Raw genomic sequence first — 24,572 nt, 5'->3', positions numbered from 1 at the left:
GAGAGCGGCATGGCAGTGCCAACAGGGTCGTTACAAACAGGGAAAGTGCCCTCGGTCTCCCTCCGATGTCCGGGATTCCAGTAGGACCCAGAGGACATTGGTGCCCCTATGAGTCAGGTCCAGGCAGGGAACAGATGACACTCCAACTGGATTAACTGGAGAAAAGTCAACGAGGATCTGTTTCCAGAGGTGTGGGCAGGGTGTGGGGAAACTGACCACCAGGCAATACCCTGGCGCCACTCACAGTGTTACCACCCCTAGGCTTACCGGCCCAGTGCAGGGAGGTAACCAGCCTAAGATAAAGGGGCTGCATGAGAGGGCCGCCAGCCAGAGCCTAGTTGAGGATGTGGCCAGAGGGCAAGCAGGCCCCAGATGTGGTGCACACAGGCCAGCGTTCCAGGGCTCAGGGAAGATGGGGTGGGGGTAGGGGGAAGAGGTGGGCTTGACCTGAGGGGCAAATGGAAGCAGTGAGTTGGTTCCACCCAGGGTAACAGGTGTGGAGAGACCTCAGAGATAAGGTCCACTTTAAGAATCATAACAACTAGTGCTAATTCAGTGCTTTCTGTGCTTTCTATAAGCCAAGCTCTGTTTTAAGTGCCTTACTCGCCATAGTATTTTTAATCTTCATAGCAGATTACCTGTGAGATAGGTGGCATTTTAACCCCATTTTGCAGGTGGGAAAACTGAGAGGCACAGAGACATTAGCTAACTTGCCTAGGATCACACATGTCAGTCAGCAAGGAAACCAGAATTCAAACCCTGGCAGTCTGGCTCCGGAGCAATTTGGGCTGCAACTGGAGAGCTGGTGGGGCCTGGCCAGGTTTACTCCGGTTTCCAGTTCCCAATAGGAGGTGCCTGAAAGTAGCTCCCCCCTGCTTAGGACCTGTGAGGCTGTGACAGGGTAAAGAGGGGCTCGGGAGATGAGTGACATCTGGAGCAGCTGTCTTCTAAAAAGCTCCAGTGCACAGGGTGGTGGCAGCCACACTCTGTCTGCTTGATCCCAGGCCCTGCAAAGGCATTCAGTGCTTGGTCCTGGTTTGGCCAGCACAGCCCTCTGCTCCTGGGTCTGTCTTTGCCCGCTAGAGATCCCCTCCCCACTGCGCTAGTTTCCAGCCCAGGAGAAGTGCATGCAGAAGGGCTTCACTCACCATTGATGTTCATTCTAACACAGCAGCCACCATCCTCATAGGCCAGAAAATGGGCTAAGCGCCCTGTGTGCCCTTTCTCATGAATCCTCACAATGAACCTGTGTGGACCATCTTAACATCATCCCATTTTACACATGGAGAACCCGAGGCCCAAAGACCATAAATGACAGACATGCTGAGGGACACAGGGCTAGTGGCACCAGGTCTGAGCTTTTCCCGGATACCCCACCACCTGATGCTTGCAGCAAAGTCTCAAGTCTGGCCCTGTGGGACGGGGCCTGTATTCCTGAGCACTCGGGATGTGTGTGGGGATTCTGTTGCCTGCCCCTTTTGTCTGAGATGGCTGCCAGCTGCCCAGTCCTGGAGCAGGAGGCTGAGTTAGGAGACGGTGGGAATGCAAAGGAGGTTATATCTGGGGAGTCTTCCCAGAAAAGTCCAGTCTTTGGAAAAAACAAGTCTGGTGTCTTGAGTAGAAAAAGATTTTACAGCCTGTCCATAGAGCTTACCTCTGTGGAGTTTGCTGCCATCTCCTGATTGGCAAGTACATTTCTATTTATATTTCATATACGTTTTATTTATTAGGCACACACACATGTGTAAAATCCTAAGAATTCTAAGTGATTTGTATTAAACCTACTGTGAACCCTCAACCTCTGGGAACTGGCATGTGGGGTACCCCTCCCCTGCCGGGAAGACCCCCACTTCTTCAAAGGCATGCTTAGTCCTCATCTCCACCCTGGTGCCTCTGCTTCCCCTCCCAGTTTGTTCTTTCATCATTTAAGTGCTCAGCATGAACTAGATACTGGTCTCAAATCCAGGGACAAAACAAAGTCCCTGACATCATGGGGCTTAGGTTCTAGCAGGAGAAATAGACCATAATCAAGACACCTAGGGGAGGAGGGAACAGAGAAGGACATAAGCGCTGTGAGTAAGTTGTCATCTCAGATCAGAAAGCCACCGCGGGAAGGAGGTATTTGCACCCAGGCTTTGAGTGAGAGCCCCCCAGCGTGGCTCCGTGGTTGAGCATCAACATATGAATCAGCGGTCATGATTCCATTGCAGGTCAGGGCACCTGCCCGGTTATGGCTCCATCCCCAGTGTGGGGTGTGGAGGGGGCAGCCGATCAATGACTCTCTCTCATCATGGATGTTTCTATCTCTCTCTCTCCCTCTTCCTTCTTCTCTGCAATCAGTAAAAATGCATTTTTTTTAAAAAAAGACAGAGTGAGGAAGAGTTGCTGTGCCGACCTCCAGAAGGAAGTGGCCCAGACAGAGGAACAGCACAGGGAGGGCCCTGACGCAGAATAGGAAGGAACTAGGAGGCGGGGCAGTGTGGCCAAGGGGAGAGGGGAGGAAGGTCAGGATGGGCACCAGTCCGGGAGGGCCTTGTCAGTCATTATACTCAGACTCAGAGAAATCAGAAGCCACTACAGGGATTAATCACCCCCTCTCTCACTACTTCCCTTTTCTTAGTGCATCTCAGTTATAGAATTAACCCCCTTTAACTCTTTCTCATCCATCTCCCCTTGGAGCCCTGAATAGCAGGACAGAGTCCAATTCATCTCCGTATTCCCTGGGCCCAGCAAAGCACTTAATAAATGTCTGTTGAACTGAAATGGAACCAAATGGCAGGTGGCAGCTAGCAGAAGCCCAGGAAACCTGGGCAAAAAGATCTCATGAGTTGACCTATATGGTGCTGGCTCCCGTGGGGCTCTTGGCTACTGCACCAGTAGGCAGAGGCAATGAAATCATTTAGATCCAGAGAACCCCAAGGGACAAGGCACTTCGGGGGACGGGGAGCCTCTTGCTACCTTCCCATCAGGTGTTTTTGCTGCTGGGGCTGCTTGCTGGCTCCCCAAGGTGCCCAGGTCCTGCTCCCTAACGAGGTGTGGTCTTTTCCTGTGCAGGCATGCCTGTGGTCCTGTCCCAGGAGGTGGAGTCTGTTCTTGTGGGCGCTGCTATTCTGGGTGCCTGTGCCTCGGGGGATTTCACTTCTGTGCAGGTATGTGAGGAGCCAGGGGTGGGCCGCGGCAACTCCCCTGTCTGCCACGGTCCTTCCTCTTGACAGCAGCTCACAGCTTGCAAAACACACACAGGATATAATTAAGGAATGATAGGTTCCAGCCAGGGAAAGCACAAACACTTCTCGCCTCAGACATATTTATTGCCGTTTTTATTTGACTTGGCCTCTGTTAGTGTTGGTCATTCTGCTTTTCTTGTTGATTTTCTTTTTTTCTCCTTTAAAATAGCTCTTAAATTATTTCTTTTACATTTTCCCTTGACCACTTTCTTTTAGCATGTGGAACAGGTAAGGTTCAACACTCAAGTTTTTCATGTAAATTTTAGATTATTTTATCTCTACCTAACACTGTCCAAATACCTTTGAGGCCTCCATCAACAGGAGACACAAATGAAAATGTCAGTAAAAAAAGGAATTAAAAGGCAAAATAAGGAACAAAGATATAGGAAGAAGGAAATTGGTGGCAGTGATTGAGCACACAATTTGACTCTGAGCTTCCTGGCAGCCAAGACGAAAAGAACACATGATAAGTTGCATAACTCTTATTTTCAAAAAGGGGAAACATACCAGTTTCTTGAGGAGACAGAGCTGTTTCCTACCACCGAATTGCAAAAGACATTTCACACGTGGGGTTTTATGGAGAGACTTTGAAAGGTAACATAATAGTATTAACAGCAGATTTGCAAAAAGGAGAAGTGGCCCGGGTAGACGCAGAGAGCACAGGCTATGAAGTCAGACCTCCGGGGCTCAAATACTGGCCACACTGCCTGCTGACTCTGATCTGACCATTCTGCTTTCCGGCCCATTTGTTTGTCTATAATACTAATCAATAGCACATCCTTCCCCTGGGTCAGGAATGCACATTGAGTCTCATAACTGGTTACTCTGTTATTCCCATTTTATAGTTAAGGGGCATGAGGCATAAAGAAACGTAGCTCAAGTTGAAACAGGTAGTAAATGCCCAAACCAAGAAGCCTGGCTCCCAAGTCTCAGCTGAGAGTTCCAGAAATATTTGTTCAGCTGAGCATCAGAGAGCTTACATGATTTGCCCAAGGTCTCCAGGTCAGGACTAGAAGCCAGGTTTTTCACCAGGAGCCCAATAATGGACTGTGACCCTCTCAAGTACAAGGAACTATGCCAGGTGCTTTTCACATAATCTTCCTGATATAACAACATGTGTGGACAATAGAGACCCAGAAAGATGGCAGCACTTTACAGTTCACTGTTAGAAACAGACAGAGGCAAAGTCTAATTTCAATATCTGTGCTCTTTGTACCACATTTTGGGAAGTGTGCTACGCGACATACTGCCCAAGTTTCTTGAATAGATGCCTGGGGAATAGCCCTTCCAAGGAATGGAATCCGCTCATGAATGCGTGTGGATTTTAACTGCAGTGTTTAAACAAAGATGGTCGAGTTGAACCTTCAACTTCTTCTGGATTTTCTGATACTCAGTAATATTGGAGGTACTTATTTATTGTTGAAATAACAAGGACTTGTCAATTATTGTTTTAACTAGAGGCCCAATGCATGAAATTTGTGCAAGGGGCTCAGCACCCCCGCAGCCAGAGCAGCTGCCTCTGCCTCGGGCCCCTGCTGCCGTGGCTTCATCTGGAAGGTGGTCTGGAAGGTTGTCTGGTCTAATTAGCGTATTACGCTTTTATTATTATAGATGTGATCAACTTATGAAGACATTCTCATAACTAAATGCCTTGCCCTTCATGGGACAAATTATAATCATTAAAACAAAAACAGTGGAGATGCTTGCTAAGACCCTGCATAGTTACCTCATACTATGGACCGAATATTTATGTCCTCTCAAAATTCGTTTACTGGAGCCCTAACCCCCAACGTGATGGTATTTGGAGGTGGGTCTTTGAGAGGTAATTAGGGATGATGATGTGAGGCGGGGGGGGGGGGGGGGGGAGGGAGGGCTTGGGATAGGATTAGTGCCCCTAGGAGAAGAGATACCAATGAGTTGGTACACGTGCACTTGCACCCCCACCGCCCTCGCCGCCCTGCCACTGCCCCTGGCCTCCTTTCTCTCCAGGCGATACCTGGGAAAGAGCCCATGTGAGGACACAGTGACAAGGTGGCCCTCTGCAAGCCAGGAACATGGTTTTCAGCAGAACCTGGTCATGCTGGCAATTTGATAAGTTTCTGCGATTTAAACACTCCATCTATGGTATTTTGTCATGGCAGCCCGAGTGGACTAAGACTCATCATTTAATTTTGACAGCCTCCCTTCCTGCAGGATGGATGTTTTATCCTTGTTGATGTATGAGGAAGCCGAGGCTCAGAGAGTTATAAGTCATTTGTCTGTAGCCCATAAGAGACAACAGAATTGAGACCAAGGCCTCTCTGGATCGATATCCTATCCTGATTTTTATTCTGTTTCTACGTTGATTTTTTTTCTCTTTAAAAATATTTGTTTGGCTTCCAAATTGTTTAAAGGTGTATTTTCTGAGAAGAAATGTCATTGGTCACAAATCAGGAAATAGCCTGCAGTCCAAACAAGAAGGGGCTGCACCATCCACCACTTCACACCATGACTTAGTGTCTTAGTCAAATTGAAGTTTATAGCTCCCAGAAGATTCTACTGACATCTTCAGTACATGAGGTTCCTTGTTAATCTCCTGACAGACTCTAAGATATGATCCATAGAATATTAGCGTTGGTGACTTGAATAGCATCTGTGAGGCTCACATCTTCAGGACAAGCTCAGGTCTCCAGGGCAGCCCAAGGACCTAGGTGCCTCTTCTGAGACACTGCCATCTAGTAAAGATAGCCCCACATGTGAGACCTGATATCTTGTCTGTCAGCACATGCCCACGAGAATTGTGTAGTATTGACCTCTGTGTTTGCCTATTGTGTAGCCTCAGTGTCTCCAGTTGCTTCATTTATTTGTTTGTTTTATTTCCTTTTAAAACAATATTGAAATAAGGATTGCCACTCCTGTGAGACTATTGATATGCAGAACCTTAGAGAGCCCTGGCTGTAATTATAAACATCATTCTAATAACTATGATTGGGACTGCTTTGCAAATGTGAATGCATTTAAACTTGGCTTCATTCACTCCTCTCCAGAGAGCACATGCCATCCTGGCCAACCTGGCTGCCCCAGGCCTGGGGACCAGTTCAGGATTCTGGCAAGTTGAGGTAAAACAGAGTTGCTTCTTCCCTGGCATTCATAGTTTTCAAACTAAACTTCAATATTTTTTTTCTTTGAAGTTCAAAGATCCTGGCATGGTCTTCAGGGCGTCTGCCCCTCCTCCCTTTAAGAAAACTAAGTAATTCCTGCCAGCAACCTAATGATTCCAGCAGGCCAGACATTTTGTCTTCTCTCTGGAGATTGGATGGATGACTTTGCTTCTTAAGCAGGTGTGTAGACTTAAATAGAAAAAGCCAGTTATCTCCTCTACATTGAAGGGAAGGCTAGGAAGAGTCCACAGGACCAAGGCTGCGGACCTAGGGAAGGGCCTCCGTGCCTGGGGAGACAGGGTTTCCCAATTTCCTGGGCACGGGAATTGATGACTTCAGCTTACGTTGGTGATACCAATCATTAGAAGGACTTACTTTATAGTTGTGGTTTTACTTATAGCTGTTGCAAATGTCTACGTATTTCAGTTCTTGGAAAGTTGTTTCAGATGCAGGGAGATGGACAGTGGATGAAATTTTTTGGTGGGAGAGATTGGTCAATTATGAGGCCCATTGCTATTCCACATTTTGAAAGCTGCTGACAATCCCAAGTGTCCACCTTGTGTTCTTTTATCCATTCATATTCACATCCTCAGTGTCTCTTTCCCTGCGCTTCCTTCCTTTAGACATCTAAGCCTTCCTACTATTTCCTTTTCAAATTAGCATCCCACAAAGGGTATTGACATAAACATTCATTCTCACTAAAGAATAGAATGATGAATATCATTTAAAGAGTTATTCCTCTCCTTTTAGTAGTATTAAAAATGTGTCTCCAGTAGACTGTGTGATGAGAATCATGTCAGGGTTGTGTCTGTATCTACAATTTAATCAGTAAAATGGAGTCAAACCACAGAGTTGCCACTTCCAGGTGAAAGTTCAGCCATTGAGTAGGTGGGAGGGGGCGAGAGAAAGAGGCTCCCTCCTTTTATTGGTAGGCGTATGGAATCCACACAGTCTTGACCTCTGTGACCTTTCATTTGATCATTCCCTCATCCCTAGAAAGTCACCCGTCACTCCCTTAGCTGTCCACTTTCCAAAGTTTTCGCTGATTCTGAACAACCTGGAAACCAGATGCTTACAATTAGATGTTAGGAGCGTCCCACAATACTTCTGTGGGCTCTGGGCCCTAGAAAATTAACAGACTGGAAAAAAATAAGTGTATGAAATGTCAACATGTTTACATTTTCCAAGCACAGACCGTAGAGAAGTCCTAAGACATGCAAAGGATGCATAAAACAAGATGCCTTGAGAGAAAACTCAATCCAATGGCCAAGAGGCATACACACAAAATGGCCTTCCACACTGCTTCCTTCAGGCCCCTGCAGATGTCATGTACTTTCTCTCATTTCTTATCTTCAGAGACAGGGTTTTCCCCCAAAAAAAAATTATACAAAGCAAGCTGTAATTCTAACAGTGCTATGTTTTCTGACACCTACTCTTACCACCACCACCACCCCCAAAAGAGCACAGGAGGAAACATCTGAAGCAAAAGGAGACAGTGACAAAAGATCAGAATGAATTTAGCAATCAACTTAAGGCAAGTACCAGTGTAAAGAAAATAAGCCCCAGGAATCAACCAATTCATCAAACCGCTCTTCTCCCACAGTGTGAGGGTCCCCGCCTCGTAACCATTGACTCCACGTGCTCCCACCATCAGCTCTCCCTGTCACATCCCAGACAGACTCCTGTGTCTTGCAGAGTAATCCAAACAAGTGGCCAGTGGAGAGCTGTGATTACTCACATTTTCTGTAATGTGCACCCACAAGATTAACCATCCACACTGACCACTGTGGTCTACACTCAAGGTCATTACTTGCAGACATCCTCATTGCTTAGCTGAGGCCTCTCCTATCCTTTACCATGAAGTTCACTTCATTTAAAGCCAGTTCTATTCATCACCTGTTAAGTGCTTCTTCATATACATCTCCGCTCTGCTTTATTTTGTGAGTCAACTTTCTGTGGTTTTTAGTTCTCTTTGGCTGTCTGTCACCAAAAATAACAGTTTTACATTTGCAAAGTAAAGCTGATTATCCTGACTTTGGTTTCTGGAGGTTTGGAAAGACTGATATATCATCGATGTTCAGAAATATGAAGCCGTCCCATTTCTTGGCATATCCTATCTAATAAAAGAGAAACATGGTAATTGGAGTACGACCGCTACCCTTTCCATTGGCTAATCAGCGAGATATGCAAATTAACTGCCAGCCAAGATGGCGGCCGGAAGCCAGGCAGCTTGAAACTAACATGAGGCTTGCTTGCTTCAGTGACAGAGGACTCCAACGTTCCCCGCCTGCCTTGCTGGCCACTGAGCCTGCAGTTTAAGAAACATTGTAACAAATATAGAAGCTAAACAAAACCCCAGAAACCAGCTTTCAGTGAGCTGGGATCTCAGAGCTGGAGTTATACATTGTTTCAATTATAGAACCTAAACAAACCAGATACCTTCTTTCAGCAGCAGAGGCCTCAGAGCTGGAGCCAGAGCTAAAGCTGGCCCAGAATAAAAAAAGAAAAAGAAAAAAAGGAGCAGTTGGGAGCTTCAGTCAACCCTCAGCCTGAAAACAGCCCTCAGCCCCTCACCCAGACTGGCCAGGCACCCCAGTGGGGACCCCCACCCTGAAGGGTGTGTGAACAGCTGCAAACAGCCATCATCCCCTCATCCAGGCTGGCCAGGCACCCCAGTGGGGACCCCCACCCTGATCCAGGACACCCTTCAGGGCAAACCAGCCAGCCCCACCCATGCACCAGGCCTCTATCCTATATAGTAAAAGGGTAATATGCCTCCCAACACCAGGATCAGCATGACAGGGGGTAGCGCCCAAACCCCTTGATCGCCCTACGGCTCTGTGTGTGACAGGGTGTGGCGCCCCAACCCACCCACCCCACAGGCCCTGCTCTGTGTGTGACAGGGTGCAGCGCCCCAACCCCCCCCCCCACGGGCCCTGCTCTGTGTGTGACAGGGTAGAGCCATAACCTCCCCATCAGCCCTGCCCTGAGTGTGACAGTGGTGGCGCCCCAACCCCCTGATCCGCCCTGCTCTGTGTGTTACAAGGGGCAGTGCCCCAACTCCCCTATCGGCTCTACTCTGTGAGTGACAGGGGGGAGCTCCCCAACCCCCTGATGGGCCCTGCCCTGTGAGTGACAGGGGGCAGCGCCCCAACCCCCTGATTGGCCCTGCTCTGTGCGTGACAGGGGGTGGTGCCGCAACCTCCCCATCGGCCCTGCCTTGAGTGTGACAGGGGACGGTGCCCCAACCCCCCAATCGGCCCTACCCTGAGCATGACTGAGGGTGGCATCGCAATCTCCCAATCTGCCTTGCTCTGTGCATGACAGGGGACGGCGCCCCAACTCCCCAATTGGCCCTGCTCTGAGCCCAACCAGGGGCTGCACCTAAGGATTAGGCCTGCCCTCTGCCACCCGGGAGCAGACCTAAGCCAGCAGGTCGTTATCTCCCGAGGGGTCCCAGACTGCGAGAGGGCACAGGCCGGGCTGAGGGACCCCCCTCCCCCCACGAGTGCACAAATTTTTGTGCACCGGGCCTCTAGTTGTATTATAATATGCTTTTTTTATGGAATATAACTAAGAGTTAATGTTCATTGGAAAAAAAAGAAAATTTAGCCCTGGCTGGTAACTCAGTTGTCCCAATAGGTCAAGGTTTCAAGTTTGATCCCTGGTCAGGGCACAATAATCAACCAATGAGTGCATAAATAAGTGGAACAACAAATCTCTCTCTCTCTCTCTCTCTCTCTCTCTCTCTCTCTCTCTCTCTCTGTGCGTGTGTGTGTGTCAAGTCAATAAGTTTTAAATATTTTTAAAATGTAGTTAAGCAGAAAGAAAAATATGAAAACACTGATCTTACTACTCTAAAATAACCACTATTGAAGATTCTCCTTGCCATCGTATTAGTCTTTTTATACATATTTTAAAATCATTGCTTACTTTATAAAAATATGTTCATACAATGCATCGTTGTAACCTTTCCCTCCACCAAAAAATATAGGAAACATCTTTATCATGTTTGCAGGCTGTCTAATTTTCTACCACATAGAATCTACCATGACTTTTTCAGTCTCATTCTGCATATTTAGATTGTCTCTGTTGTTTTGAATAATGCTGCAACTAATAATCTCTGTAGCTAAATTTTTGCGCACATCCTCAGTTATGTTAAAATACATTATGAGGTATAATTGTCCAAAGTATGTCTAACTTTTAGGATTTTGATAGTGTTAACATTTTATATTCCCACCAGAAGTGTATAAAAATTCAGGGCCAATCTCCCGTGGCCCTTCCCCCCAGCCAGCCAGCCAACCTCCTGCGGCCCCTCCCCAGGGCTGGCACGTACCCCATCGGCACCTGGTTAACAGTACCTTCCTACCCTTTCCAGCATTGTTCCCTCTCCAAAATTTCTCTTCTTGTGTACAAGGAGTCTATTGCTATGACTTTTAGTTCCATTTAGCATTCTACCCCAGGCCTCTTATGATCTTATCCATCTCACATATGGTCCTGATAATTGTCAACTTGGTTTAGTCGCCTTTTGCCCTTTGCTGCTTAAGCAAGTGTTTCTGGAGATGTGAGATTCTGGTTTCTAATTAAATAGATTCAGATTTCTGATTGAATTTTCAGAGTGTCCTGTCTCATATGTCAAAGCCTCATCGAAAGTCAACAGAAAAATGCTGGAATGGTAATTAATACTTTAAAAAAGGATTAAATTAAGAATGTGATATGGGCCCTAACATTCATCACCCTATTGCCACACCTGGTTAACAGTACCTTCCTACCCTTTCCACCATTGTTCCCTCTCCAAAATAAATAAACACGATGTATTTAGGTTCTGATTAATTGTAAATCTCCTTGTTAAAATCCACTTTGCAAAATGGAAGCGTGTATGTCAAAGTTAAAACATTAGCTCAAGTTTAGAATTCCAGTTTCAGAAATTAGTTCAATTTATAAGATACACAACATTGGGCTCTCCTGTTCCTTCCAGGGTGATGCAGGAGCAGGACCTGTTACTGTCCTGTCACTTTCTATTTCTGATCATTTCTAGAATCCTTGCAGCCACCAGTGGGTGGTGTTAACAGTCCCCACTGTGCAGTTGAGGTCCAAGGAATGGAGAGGTCATATAACCTTGCTTGACACAAAGTCCATGCTCTTTTTATTCCATCAAACCATATCTCAGTGAACGTATGTCCAATGGTTGGCAAAGTCCAGAATCCAATATGCCCATGCAGCTGCCCTTCACAGGTGGTGTGGTTTATAGAAAATACCAGCTTTACACAGTTGTCAGCACTGCCTGGTTGAGTATCAGATATAGAAATAAAAATAATAAGTGTGCCCTCTTTGGTTTGGAAATGTTCTGATTCCTTTTGCCTAGAGAAGACTTTATTATATGCTTGTCAGTATTGTTTTTCTGTATTTGCTGTTAATCATAATCTGCTCATTTATTTTTTATAGAGGTAGGTATTAAAAGTACTTTAATTAAGAGTTTAACAGACACTTTTTATAGTACTGTTATTAAAATGGAGATTTAAGCTAACAGTTTTCCCAAATATCCTTCTCCCCCCTCAAGTTTTTAGTCAGGAACCTAAGAACTGGGCTGTTACCAAAGGAAAAATGGGGAAACATGAACTGAGTCCTTTAGAAATGTAGAAGGTTGAAAAACTGTATTTCTAAAAGAAAGTTTACTGAACTCTTTGACTTCATTTTATTTGAGACAACATTTCCTACTGGTGCAAACCTGAAAAAAATATGTAAGATCTTTCCATAGAAACACTAGAGGCCCAGTGCATGAATTCGTGCACAAGTAGGGTCCCTCATCCTGGCCAGTGATTGAGGCCTATTGGGGGGCCAGCCCCCACCCCCGCAATGGGGCCGATGGGGCGACCCGCCAGCCCTGGGGAGGGGCTGCAGGAGGTTGGCTGGCTGGCTGGGGGGGAGAGCCAAGGGAGGTTGGCCAGCTGGGTACCCCCTTCCATTGGGGCCATAGGGAACCAGCCAGGCAGGGGGAAGGGGCCGCAGGAAGTTGGCCGGCTGTGGGAGGTTGGCTGTGGTAGCACACTGACCACCAGGGGGCAGCTCCTGCATTGAGCGTCTGCCCCCTGGTATCAGTGTGCATCATACGACTGGTTGACCAGTCGTTTTGGTCATTCCGGTCATTTGGTCATACTGGTTGCTTAGGCATATCTATATCTATATCTATATCTATATCTATATCTATATCTATATCTATATCTATATCTGTATCTGTATCTGTATCTGTATCTATATCTATATCTATATCATCTATATCTATATCTGCTTATAAGTAATTAATTCTTCATTCTAATGAACATTTATGCCTTTATGTGTCATAAAAAAAATCCTTATTGGAAATGAATAGGTGGGTATTTTATTCCTTTGCACTAAGTAACTCATGTATAGCATATCCATGGTGTATAAACTTAATATTCAACACAGTAAATTAGGCTGTTGAACCAAATAAGAGATCATGAAAGATAAGACCTTTAGTTTAGTCAGGAATTTTTTGTAATTGAGGAAAGAAAGTCCTGAAAATGACCACACACACACACAGACACACACCACACACTATTAGACAGAGTTGGGTGCAGAGTGATGGAATGTTTAGTTTTTCTAAAGTCTATGAAAGAGTTTTGTTTACAATCAGCATTGAGGCAAATGGTGGAGAGCTATGCAGAAGGGGAAAATCATTATTACATTTGCTTATTAGAAGTATTTTAGTCTCTGCCATAAACCTTAAGAAAGTAGCATGGATTTAGAAACTTGTGTTGGACTATCTGTAATCATGCATATCCAAGAAATGTAAACATTAAAAAATCTGGTCACATTTTAAAAGGTGTGTATAAGGAAAGAGAAGGTCAGGCGGGTCCTTGGGGAACATGCAGATGTGTATCAATCATTCAGGCTGAGGTATGCAGGTCAGTTTGCTGACCAGGGCCCCCTCTGGATGGTGTGTTACAGATGTGCAATGAGATAAGGTCCTTGCCTCAGAATGTAAGTCCATTATGACATTTTAACCAGAGCAAGATGTTCTCATTGAAGGGCTCAGTGTGTGTGTTCACATTCTGGGGCAAGCTTCCATGTCATTAGGACCTGCTCTTTGAGTAGCACTGATCTAGACTCCAGGGTTCTGCAGATGATGACAGATATGCTGGCGTCCTCAAAAGGGACTCCCCTATCCCTGCGTCCATTTCCTGCCCTACTTATGCTAAAGACAAGAAAACTAACAGTTTTCTGCACTTCCTCTGAGCTGGGCAGGGTGCAAATGTAGGTCAGATGATAGCTAATTCTTTACAGGTAGGGAACTGAAGCTCAGAAAGTTTAAGGGATGTACCCAGGGTTTAAGAGCAAGTGGCAGAGCTGGCACTGAAGCAGATCTGGCTCCAATGTCTGTGCTCTTCTTGTGTCTCCACTGCCCCAGGGCAGTTCTTACCCTTATCTGACATTAATACCCGGGAAACAATGCGGCCTTATGGGGAAGGAGACCCATGGCTATGTTCCCTGTTGTCAGTAATAACCAAGTCATGATTTCTGGGAATAGATACACCCCAGGTCCCCCAAATCAGCACCATTTGTGGGTCCCATGGGACTCAACCTTACAAAGCCTTTTCCAGGCCATCCAGCCAGATCAGTAAGCAGAGTCTGTTTGTGTCTAAGTGGCTCTTGTCTGTTTCCATCTCTTTTTAAACCTGGGAGGTCAGGAAGAAGATGGAGAGGAAGAATTCACAGGAAGGATGCATTTCCTTAGAAATGTTATTAATTGGCCGGGCAAAACAAGCGAAGGAAATAAAATAGCTGCTCCTTACTAAGTAAAGGCATCTTCTTCCCTTATCTCATTAAACATTAAAAGCACTCTTGGTTTAAGTAGGGCAAATTAGTAATTAAGTGCTATATAATCAACTTGTGTAAACATAATATGGAAGGGGAGGCCAAATTAATCACTCTGCTGGCTTGTTTTTGCCCCATTAATGCACCTTTTCCTCGGGCCCTTCCTGTGATGTCAGGATGTATTTTTCTGCCGTTCTCCCTGCTGGAGGCCAGTGGGCTGTGGTAGCTGTGCTGACAGATGACAGTCGGCCAGGAAAAGACATGTGTCTCGGCTCCGTGTTTAATTTCTTAAGCCATGGTTCATCAGCAGGAGCCTGCCATGTGACAGGGACAGTCCTCTGTGGCGGCAGGACACAGAATTATACACATCTCAGTGCCCATGGAGTCTCCAGGGGAGAAGGTGGACACACACAGATACAGTTATGAAAACGTCAACACTCAGTGTCATTGGCAGAGACCATGGGGCCTTGGCTCGAACCCCCCTCATGGCACAACCACTTAACCTGGGATAAATTCATCTCTGTTTGCCTCAGAGCCCTCATCCATAAAATATGACAATCACATCTGCATCATAGATGGATCGTCTCACAACGTGTGTTGGAAGGGGTAAACATGTTAGTACACGTCGTGTGGCCTAGTGTTTACTTAATGTCGGCTGTTATTTGTTTCTTATAATCGCTATCCAATGAGATAATGGGGCACCAAGGAAAGAGTGCCTTCCGTGGTCTTGAGGGCTGGGAAAGTCCTGAGAAGGCAGCTTTTGGACGAGCCCTTGAGGGTTAGCTAGTGATGAAGCTGATGGGTCTGGGTTGGGGGTGGGGGTGGGCATGGGACTCCAGTTCTTCTCTTGACCTTGGCAGTGGAGTGCCTTCTCTGAAAGCAGAGGAAGGAACCTGTGCCTCTGTCCTGCCCAAATCTCTCCCCATTTCTCCTCAACACAGTAAATATGAGCAGTAACTGCCAGAGCCTCTGGCATGCGGTATTATGGCAGCTCTCTGCCAAGTATGGGTAAGTGAGCTGAGTCCACTGTGGGCGGATAAGAGGCAGTCAAATGGGACAGAATAGAAGGTAGCTCTCGAAGTCACCTTCTGCCCTGCCGGGCGAGGCTTCTCCTTGGCCTGCTACCTGTGCGAACGAACCTGGCTGGGAAGGTCCTTCATTTCCCTGAGATTCAGTTCCATATCAACTGCCCCCACAGAGTTGCTGCAGATCCTATGAAGGAAAGCACAGTGAGCACATAGAAGGCACTACTGCCATTTCCCGCATTGATTTTATTCTCACCACAAACCTGTGAAGTAGATTGTTTCATTGTCCCCCTGTAGAAAGCAGGAGATGGAGGCACAGGACAGCCATATGCTGGCCTAAGGTCACCTTGATGGCTAGTGGTAGAAGGAGGCTGCGCACTCAGGTGGTCTGGCTCCAGACCCAGCCTCTGCATGGCCCCTGCAGCCCAGGGCTTCAGAGGCACCTAGAGCTGGATTTACATATTAGATGCTAGAAAGGGCTGACACCACTTGGCTCTGTCCCGGCCCCTCACTTGTGATGAGGAAGAAGTTCATTCCTTCTGCTGCTTGAGGGAATGGTGAGCGTGGGCTCACAGCCTGGGACTCCTGTAACAGGTGGGAAGGGGAGCAGGCCAGAGTGACTCACCAGGAATGATCAGTCCTTGGATGCAGTGGGAATACGGCTGCTTACACGGATCTTGGCAGTTTTGCTTAAGGAAGCAATCAATTTGTTGATTTGTTTATCTTTTATATTCAGCTTCCACAAAGGATTTGAGGAAGCTTATAACAAGTGATGAAGCAGAATAGAACGGCAAAATAAAACTCTCAAGTCAGAAACTACATAGAAAGAGAAGACACTAACCACTGAAAGTAGGGGGGAGGGCTCCTCGCATTGTATTGCTTCGAGTTCCAGGTAGTTCATACAAGAGGAAGATACCAGTAGAGCAGGGGTGGGGAACCTCTTTTCTACCAAGGGCCATTTGGATATTTATAACACCATTCGTGGGCCATACAACATTATCAAGTTAAAAATTAGCCTGCTATTTTGGGTCAAACATACTTAATTCACCCCTAATGCTTTGGCAGGGCCAAACCCAAAGATTTCTCAGGCCTTTTAAGGCCCACAGGCTGGCCATTCCCCATCCCTGCAGTAGAGGATCAGATGGTTTGATTCTGTTCTGGGTTGGAGAATGTATGCTCTGCCTAAGGACATTGAAATTTAAAGAGTTTTAATCCTGGGTCGGTGAGTTCCCTGCCAAACGGATTCATGGGGTAGGTTTGGCCTTCGAGTCTCTGGCCCATAAATAAAGGGATTACTTTGAGCTTCCAGACGGCCAAGATAAAACTGGGAACTATATCAAGGCATACAGTGCTCACCGAATCAAAGAGGCACACCAGTTCTCCAAAGACCACCTTTCCTCTGATACCAAATTCTAAACTTGCCATTCCCTTCAAAGCTAACCCAGAAATTGTTCCATGGACTTGCACAGAGGCAGAAGGATTCATCATATACCACCTTGTTAAGAACCCAGAGCCTGGTGTTGAAACTTCAGGTTGTGGATCGCCCAGGTTTATAACTTCCTAGAGATGTCACCTGTCCCTGGAGTAGACCTGGGACCACCCAGTGTGGTCCATGGATGTCCCTCTACCTCTCTTCCCTGAATATTCCTTCCCTCAGCCAGCTTTACAGGCAAAGCTGCGTCACCGACCTGTGGGTGTCAGAGGCCTCGGTGCTCAGGCTTCTGACCAGCCTGGCATCGGGGAAGTGCTAAGATGAAGCAGCCATCAGTCGAGAAGGGCAACAGATGTTGAAGCATATCGAATATCAGTAAACAGCGAGCTACAGAGGCCACTGACCTTGGCATCTTCTTAGCAAAAAGGCCCTGTTGCCTCCAAGAAAGAATGCCATGGACCTTTATAAACTGCATTAGGTGATGTGCTTGTTGGCTGTTTTTTTTTTTTTTTTAATCTCTACTTTTTTAAAAGGCAAATTTAATGCTCACAGAGGGTTCTAGGTTTCCAGCCCTGGGAATCCAGGTCTTCAGAACATCCTCCCAGTAATTATGGGAAGTTTTATGTTCAACATATCTAGCACCCTCCCTTTTTCTCTTAACAGTATGATTCATAGGACCCCCGTTAAGAGCACAGACTCTGAGACCCCATAAATCTGCGTTTCATTCCTGCATCCAAAGGTTATAGCTGTGCTTTAGATCAGTCCCTTCACCTTTCTAACCTGGCTTCCTCATTTGTAAAAATATGACTATTAAAAGTACGTACCTCCTAAGAGTGTTGTGACAATTAAATGAGACAATGTGTATAAAGTGTTTACTGCAATTATTGGTATAAATAAACTTTTAGTGAGAGTTATACAAAATGATAACTATTTATGTTGCTTACTATCATCATTAGCTGACTATCACATTTTTTTTTTTTGCCATGTACATATATTATTGAAAGATGGCAGGGCCAATAATTTGCCTAGTTGCTTTCAGATAACTTATTCACCCCTCCTTTGCTGTGTATTACATCTCCCAGGCTCCCTTGCAACTGGCTTGGCCAATAGGAGATACAGATGAAGGCAGAGGGGAGAAGTTGGGTGGTTTCTCTCTTCACTGGGACAGCAGCTGCCGCTCCCTTTTCTGGTTCCAGCTCTGGCCACTCAGCCCTTCTTTGGTTTTAGTTCCAGCCTGGCATCTCTAGTCCCTGGCTGTAGTCACACCATGGCCTCCCGCTGTCTCTTGATCCCTAAAAGAGGAGCAGCTTTCTGATTCCTGAGCTGCTTCAACATCACCTATTTGGCTTCTTGGTTTTCTCTGTCATGTATGAAACCAGTTGCTTGCATTAAATTTGTTCTGTTGAAAAACCTAGAGTAGTTTCAGTTCTCCTGGCTGGACTCTGAATGTTATGGTTGATTTTAAATATTTAAAGAGAAGTCAGTCTTCACAGTGAATCTGCCTCCCTTCCTCTCTCCCGAGTGGAATTAGCTAGGCCAACTGGAGAAGGGGTAACTAGTTAAGGAGAGCAGCCATTTTATCCAAGTGAAGCCCAAAGGATAAGATGACCTATGCTTCTGCAGCTCTGAGTTAGGCACTGAGGCCAGTAGCCTCCCGGGGCTTACCACCTCTCTAAGGAGACACGACTTGATTACCAGCAGAGCCAGGCACATTTCAAGATAGTACCTAGTGAAAAGAAATAGAAACTCCTCTTTCTTGAGCCCGAGCTGTGGACCATTCACTCTTCTAATTGAGTGATTATTTTCATCTTCCAAATGAGGAAATGAGAGCCCAGAGAGGGGAAGTGATTTACCCAAAGCTACACAGCTCTAAGTAATGATGTTAGGAGTTTAACTTAAGTCTGAGAGCCTGAGTTTATTGGAGACTTACATCTGTTCCTCGGTTTCCCTAGCTTTCTTCCTCTTTCGAAGCAGATAGAAAGAAAGCTACCTACAGAACCCTGATTGCTCTGGCCTTCTTGTAGAGACATCCTTAGAAAAATAATAGCCAACCTTTCATACCTGATTCTCACAACAGGTCTATATGGAAAGGTTATTGTATTCCTTTTTACAAATGAGGAACCCACGCAGAAAGTGAAAAGCACTTACCCAAAATCACGCTGGGGTGTTAATATTCAAGCTGGACTTGGAATGCAGGCTTTTCTGCCTCCAAGCACACACTCTTTCTACTGGTGACACATAAGTACTAGCTGTGCAGTGCATAGGGTGAAGTGTATTTTACAAATTAAAAAAAACAAACAAACAAAAAAAAAAACAAGGCAAGCATGGCATGGCCAGGTTCCCCGCCTCAAGGAGCTGACTGACAGTCGGGCTAGATAAATAACAACGAAGCAACCTGAAACCGCAGAGTGCCATTACATAATCCTCTCCTTGGTAGCAGCCACAGGCAGGGAAGAGAAGCTGGTTCTGGGTAAGAAGCGGGGCTTGACATGGAAATGTTAACTTGGGACTATCAGAGATTCAGGTAGAAGTGCGAGTGAGAGCACAGGGATAAATGCAGGCAGAAAGGGCAGCCACTCACACCTGGGAAGGACTCGGGTTTCGGAGTAGCAGAAGGGAAAGCTGGATATGTAAGGGCTACAGTTGATTGGGGGTAGGGGCTGTTAACTATAAATAGATCAATCAGGAACTTGATCAGGAGTCTAGGGAGCATCCTTTGCGCAACATCCCAGACACTATTGTTTTTTTTATAAAAAGAGTCACAGGCTAATGGCCTCATTTTTGAAAAAATCAACAACACGAAGTGCTTCTTAGCTAATAATACTGCTTCCTGCTTAAGAAAGATCACCTGCCAATTCAGCCTGCGAGTAATAGTCAAGCTTGGTTACTTATCTCTGATATTTTTTACCAGTCCCTGAAATAGAAGAGGGGCACTCTTTAAAGGCCCCTAGAAAGCTATCCTGTGTCACTAGAGCACATCTGCGTCTAGCCTGTTGTAACATACCGTGTTGGAGAATTTCACCATGGAGAAGGCACCTTCTGAGTCAATGCCACTGAGCTACTGGACGGAAGCCATCCACCTCACACCAGCTCATAGTCTACCTCCCCTGCCCTCCCCACCTCCCTCCCTGTCATCTGACCCTGGGTCTGGAGGAACCTGTGTGTTGGATGGAATAGATCAGAGGGAAGCTCCTACCAAGTTGGCCGTGTCAATTTCACCTGTCAGCATCTCTGACAAGGACGGATCCTGACAGGCCAGCTTTGACTGATTGGATTACAGCAGGTGTCTTCATCCCAGTAAGCTGCCTAGCCTCTCCAGGTGCCAGAGGAGAAATTTGTAGATAATCCTGAAGTGGGGATTCAAGCACGTGCTCCAACGGCTAGGAAACTGCCAGCTTTATAGGGAGTCCAGCATGTTGTTGTGTGGTGGGCAGCTGGGCCCTCTCTCCAAGGGGCTCCTAAACGTGATAGCAGAGGGAACTCCTAGAGCAGGCACCAACCTGCTTATATACTTTTTGTGTATTAACCCTTAATCCTCACAACAATCCCATGAGATCCTGATAGTCGCTGTGCTTTGCAGACAAGGAAGCTGAGTCACAAAGCGGTTAAGCACCTTCCCAAGGTCACCTGGCTGGTGAGATATGAACTCGACATTCAGACCTGATAGTCTGCTCACTGGGATCATACTGAAACCCATCTGTGACGTTGGTGGGGAAGCTCCTCTTGGGAGGCCGACCTCCACACTTTCTTGCCGCCTGTGCTTATCCGTAGCACTGCCTGAAGGTGTTTCAGTCATGCTTGCCCTGCTCGTTGTGAGCTTCCGGGTAAGGGGCCAAGTCTTCCTCATCCTCGGCAAGTAGTGGGTGCTGGATAAAAGTGTGTTGTACCGAAGGGGAGGTGAAGTGTTACAGATACTCTGTGACCTCCCTGGAGCTGGCTAAGCAGGCAGTCACTTGTGGGGGTTACACAGAAAGCTGTCCACGTACAGCAGTGGTGCCGCTGTGGATGGAACATCTATAACAGGTAAACTCCCATCCCAGGCCCCTTAGTATTAGCAGCATCTCTGAAAACACCTGGACCCACACTTCTGCTTCTCAGTTACTCTCATTTGTCTAAACCAGTGATGGCGAACCTTTTGAGCTCGGCGTGTCAGCATTTTGAAAACCCTAACTTAACTCTGGTGCCGTGTCACATATAGAAATTTTTTGATATTTGCAACCATAGTAAAACAAAGACTTACATTTTTGATATTTATTTTATATATTTAAATGCCATTTAACAAAGAAAAATCAACCAAAAAATGAGTTCGCATGTCACCTCTGACACGCATGTCATAGGTTCGCCATCACTGGTCTAAACAGTGGTCGGCAAACTCATTAGTCAACAGAGCCAAATATCAACAGTATAATGATTGAAATTTCTTTTGAGAGCCAAATTTTTTAAACTTAAACTATATAGGTAGGTACATTGTTATTAACTTAATTAGGGTACTCCTAAGGCTTAGGAAGAGCCACACTCAAGGGGCCAAAGAGCCGCATGTGGCTGGCGAGCCACAGTTTGCCGACCACGGGTCTAAGATAAGCTCCCAGGTCTTTATGGTTGGTTCAGCTACCAAACCACTTACTGTGTGACCTGGGGAAGAGGGCCTCCAATTCCTCATCTTTCAATTGAAAGAATCAGGTGCGGTTTTCAAAAAAATGTCAAGTAGTAGAATGTTTGGGAAGCTGATATATAAGACAGATCAAAGGTGAACCGTGTCTCCTGCTTCCTCTGCCACTCCCTTTCCCCACGGCATGGCAGCTGGACATGAGAAGCATTGGTCTAGATTGTTTCAAAGGAAATAACCCAAAATATGTTAAAGCAACTAATGCTAATACTTCATGCAATAATAAAATAGCTTCAAATGGGAGATCCAGACCATGGAGAGGGGCAGGTTTGAGGGCTCTGCCTGCTGACCTCTAGTGCTGTTTGCTCCTGGGGGAGGTATCAGCTTGGCCTGACTGTGTACAGTGGGGTGGGGACGCCCAGGCCGCTGGCCACCGCCTCCGGGTCTGGAAATGGCCTGCGTGTTGTGGCACCGGTGAATGAGAAATTCTATCCGGGGACTCTGGAAGATTGATTTTCCATGTGGGGATCTGACCTCTTGCTTCACTGGCAAAGGGGATCAGACTGTTCTGGGCAGAGTCAGTGAGCAAACCCTCTGAAAGGTCTTCCCTCTCTTTTTCTTTTTTCTTTCTTTTTCAACTATACATTTCAAAGGGAATATCTGATTATGTTGGGGGCTTCACACCACCAGCTTGAGTCCTTGGGGATTAGAGCACTGAGATGTCCATACCACCCCCCCCCTCATCCCCCACCACCCCCGGATTGGTGCTCTGTGCTAGATTGCAGAAGATTTAACTCCATTGATGTCCCTGGACTTATACAAAACCCTTTTGGAATTTTGGAATTAGGGATGAATTCCCCATTTCCTTCACTTTGCTCAATGTTTACAGATCCCTCATGTGTAAGAATCTTACTTTAGTTATTTTCATGATTCTAGTGTCTGACACAGAGATTGAGATAGAGTAGCTGCTTGGTAAATATTTGTCCATTCATTCAACAAATATACACCTAGGCACAGTGATGAGCAAAATAAACATCATCCCAATTCTTCTCACATTTACAGTTGAGTGGAAGAGACAGTTAAGAACAAATAAACACAGACCCAGCTGGTGCAGCTCCATTAGTTGAGCGTCATCCTGTGCATCAGAAGGTTGTTGGTTTGATGCCTGTCAGGGCACATGCCTGGGTTGTGGGCTTGATCCCCAGTAGGGGTGTGTGGGAGGCAACCGATTGATGTTTCACTCTCACATTGATGTTTTTCTCTCTTCCTCTCTCTCTAAAAATCAATAAAAATCTTAATATGTAAATAAACAAACAAATGAATGCTATATCTTGGGTTAAGAGCTATAAAGAAAAAGGACACTTTTGATGGGAAAACAAGTTAAAATATTTGATCAATGAATGAAAGTAAAATGACCTTAACTCCTAACCCTATGTCTTTGTCTCATCTCATCTCTCTGTAAATAATAATTATTGCTGTTATTTTAATGGTTACAACTGCTACCACTTATTGTGTTCCCACTACATTCCATGCTCTGTGCTAGCATCTTCCTGTTTGTTACACCACATTCTCCACATAACCTTGCCTGTTAAACTTTCTTATCCCTTATTCCAGATGGAAAAACAAGGCCCAGGGAAGATACTTAACTAGTTCATGATCAGAGAGCTGATAAATGTCAGAGATGAAATTTGAATCAAGTTGATTCAACAGAGCCTCTGCTCTGAGCAAAAGGGAAAAAAATCCCAAAGATTTTCACCAGAGATTCAACAGGGGTCCCTGCTTCAGGACCACCCATCACACCATGAGGCAGAAAGGTCAGTTATGTTAGGTGATCAGAGAAAAAAAGAGACAAAATATTGCTGGAGAGTGCGAGGGAAAACGAGGAAGATAATATTCTTGACTTGGCCATCTTATCAGCCTAGCAATAATAAACCATCACCATGGTAACAGGAACTCTAATTAATGGAAGATGTTGAGTCACTTTAAAAGCCACACCAACCGAATGCCGAGGTGGTGCTGTAAACCTCCCTCCCCTGCCGCAGCTGGGCCACGCATGCTATGGACTTGTTGGAGAGACCCGTCTTTGGAGGGTGTGGCAGATTCTGGACTTGGCATCAGAAGACGGCGTCTGAGCCCCAGATCTACCCTTTTGGAGCTCTTTTGCCTTGAGCTAGCCATTTGTCAGAAGTGGGATGTAGTTATCATTAATTTTATCTCTATTATTATTACTGGTAGTAGCTTTCTGAAATTCAATTTCAGTATCTATAAAGTGGATAAGTAATCTGCCTAAAGCATTGTTAGGAGATTTAAATAGAATTAAGGATATGGAAGTGCTTAGTAAACTATTAAATAACTCACAAATATAAACCATTATTAACCCCGGGAGGCTGCCTGCTGTGCTAGGAAGAGCTTGCCCTGGAATCAGACAGACATGGTTCTGTATTTACTGTTCTACCTGAACAAGTCACTTAAGCACCCAGAGCTTCAGTTTCTTAATCAGTAAAATTTCTTAGTATGAATCTGTAAAATGGCCTACCCATCTTCCAAAACAAGAATTGTACTTACCCTCTCTGCTCCTCAGTGTCTGCTGTGTAAAATGGAGGTGGCAGAAGTACCTCTGCCAAAAGGTGGTTGTAGGACTTGCATACATTAATACAGGAAGTTCACTTAGAATCATCTGGCATAGACAGTGTGCCGTGAATTTTAATGGAGGAGGTTGTGGAAGTGGTGAAGGTGAAGTTGGAGATGGAGGTGGTGGTGATGGAGCAGGAAAAAAGGAGCAAGGAGGATGAAGAAGAACAACTGCAATGATATGTGTGTATAGAACTGTGAAAGCTTTGAGGTGTTCTGAAAATGAAGACATTTGCAGTCATGGTCAAAATACTTTTAGTCAGCTATCTACCAGTTTTCTCTAAGGTTCTATGTCTATTTTACCTGTAGGTCCACATCAGTAGGCATGTCTTTCCTGACTCTTGGCTGTATGGCATAAGTGGTGGGAGGAAAACTGGGATAGAAGAAACCAGGGGAAAAATTTGCTCAGAACCCAAGTTCCCTGTAGGCCTGGATTTCCCAGAGTGCCTGATGATATCGGAAAAGGTATTCCTGGATAGAATTCATTTGGAAATCACTATGTTCATGTAAACTAAGTGTCTTTACAGCAAGTCTTCTCTTAAGACTTAATATATAAACACACATTGTGAATTTCCTGGGTTGCAGAGACATATAGAATTTGGTCTTTCCCAAATTTACTTGACCAAAGAATTAGTCTTTTATGCAACATCTTACTTGGCCAAAGTTTCAAGTACC

General features: G+C 45.7%; 1 protein-coding gene across 8 annotated transcripts in view; it reads left to right on the top strand.

Annotated features, from left to right (window-relative positions):
• Nucleotides 1–24,572, top strand: part of FGGY (FGGY carbohydrate kinase domain containing) — a 412,333-nt gene that overhangs the window by 330,259 nt on the left and 57,502 nt on the right. For 7 of the 8 annotated variants that reach the window (XM_059689387.1, XM_059689382.1, XM_059689389.1 and 4 more), the window contains one exon: nucleotides 3,055–3,149. The exons of the other annotated variant lie outside the window; for it this stretch is intronic. In XM_059689387.1, coding sequence (XP_059545370.1) covers nucleotides 3,055–3,149 — 95 coding nt within the window. The remainder of the gene's footprint in view (nucleotides 1–3,054; nucleotides 3,150–24,572) is intronic. 8 annotated transcript variants of the gene reach the window in all.

The sequence above is a fragment of the Myotis daubentonii genome, chromosome 3 (assembly GCF_963259705.1).
Source record: "Myotis daubentonii chromosome 3, mMyoDau2.1, whole genome shotgun sequence".
Taxonomy (NCBI): domain Eukaryota; kingdom Metazoa; phylum Chordata; class Mammalia; order Chiroptera; family Vespertilionidae; genus Myotis; species Myotis daubentonii.
The sequence above is the reverse complement of the archived record's forward strand: the minus strand, read 5'-3'. Positions and strand labels throughout refer to the sequence as shown.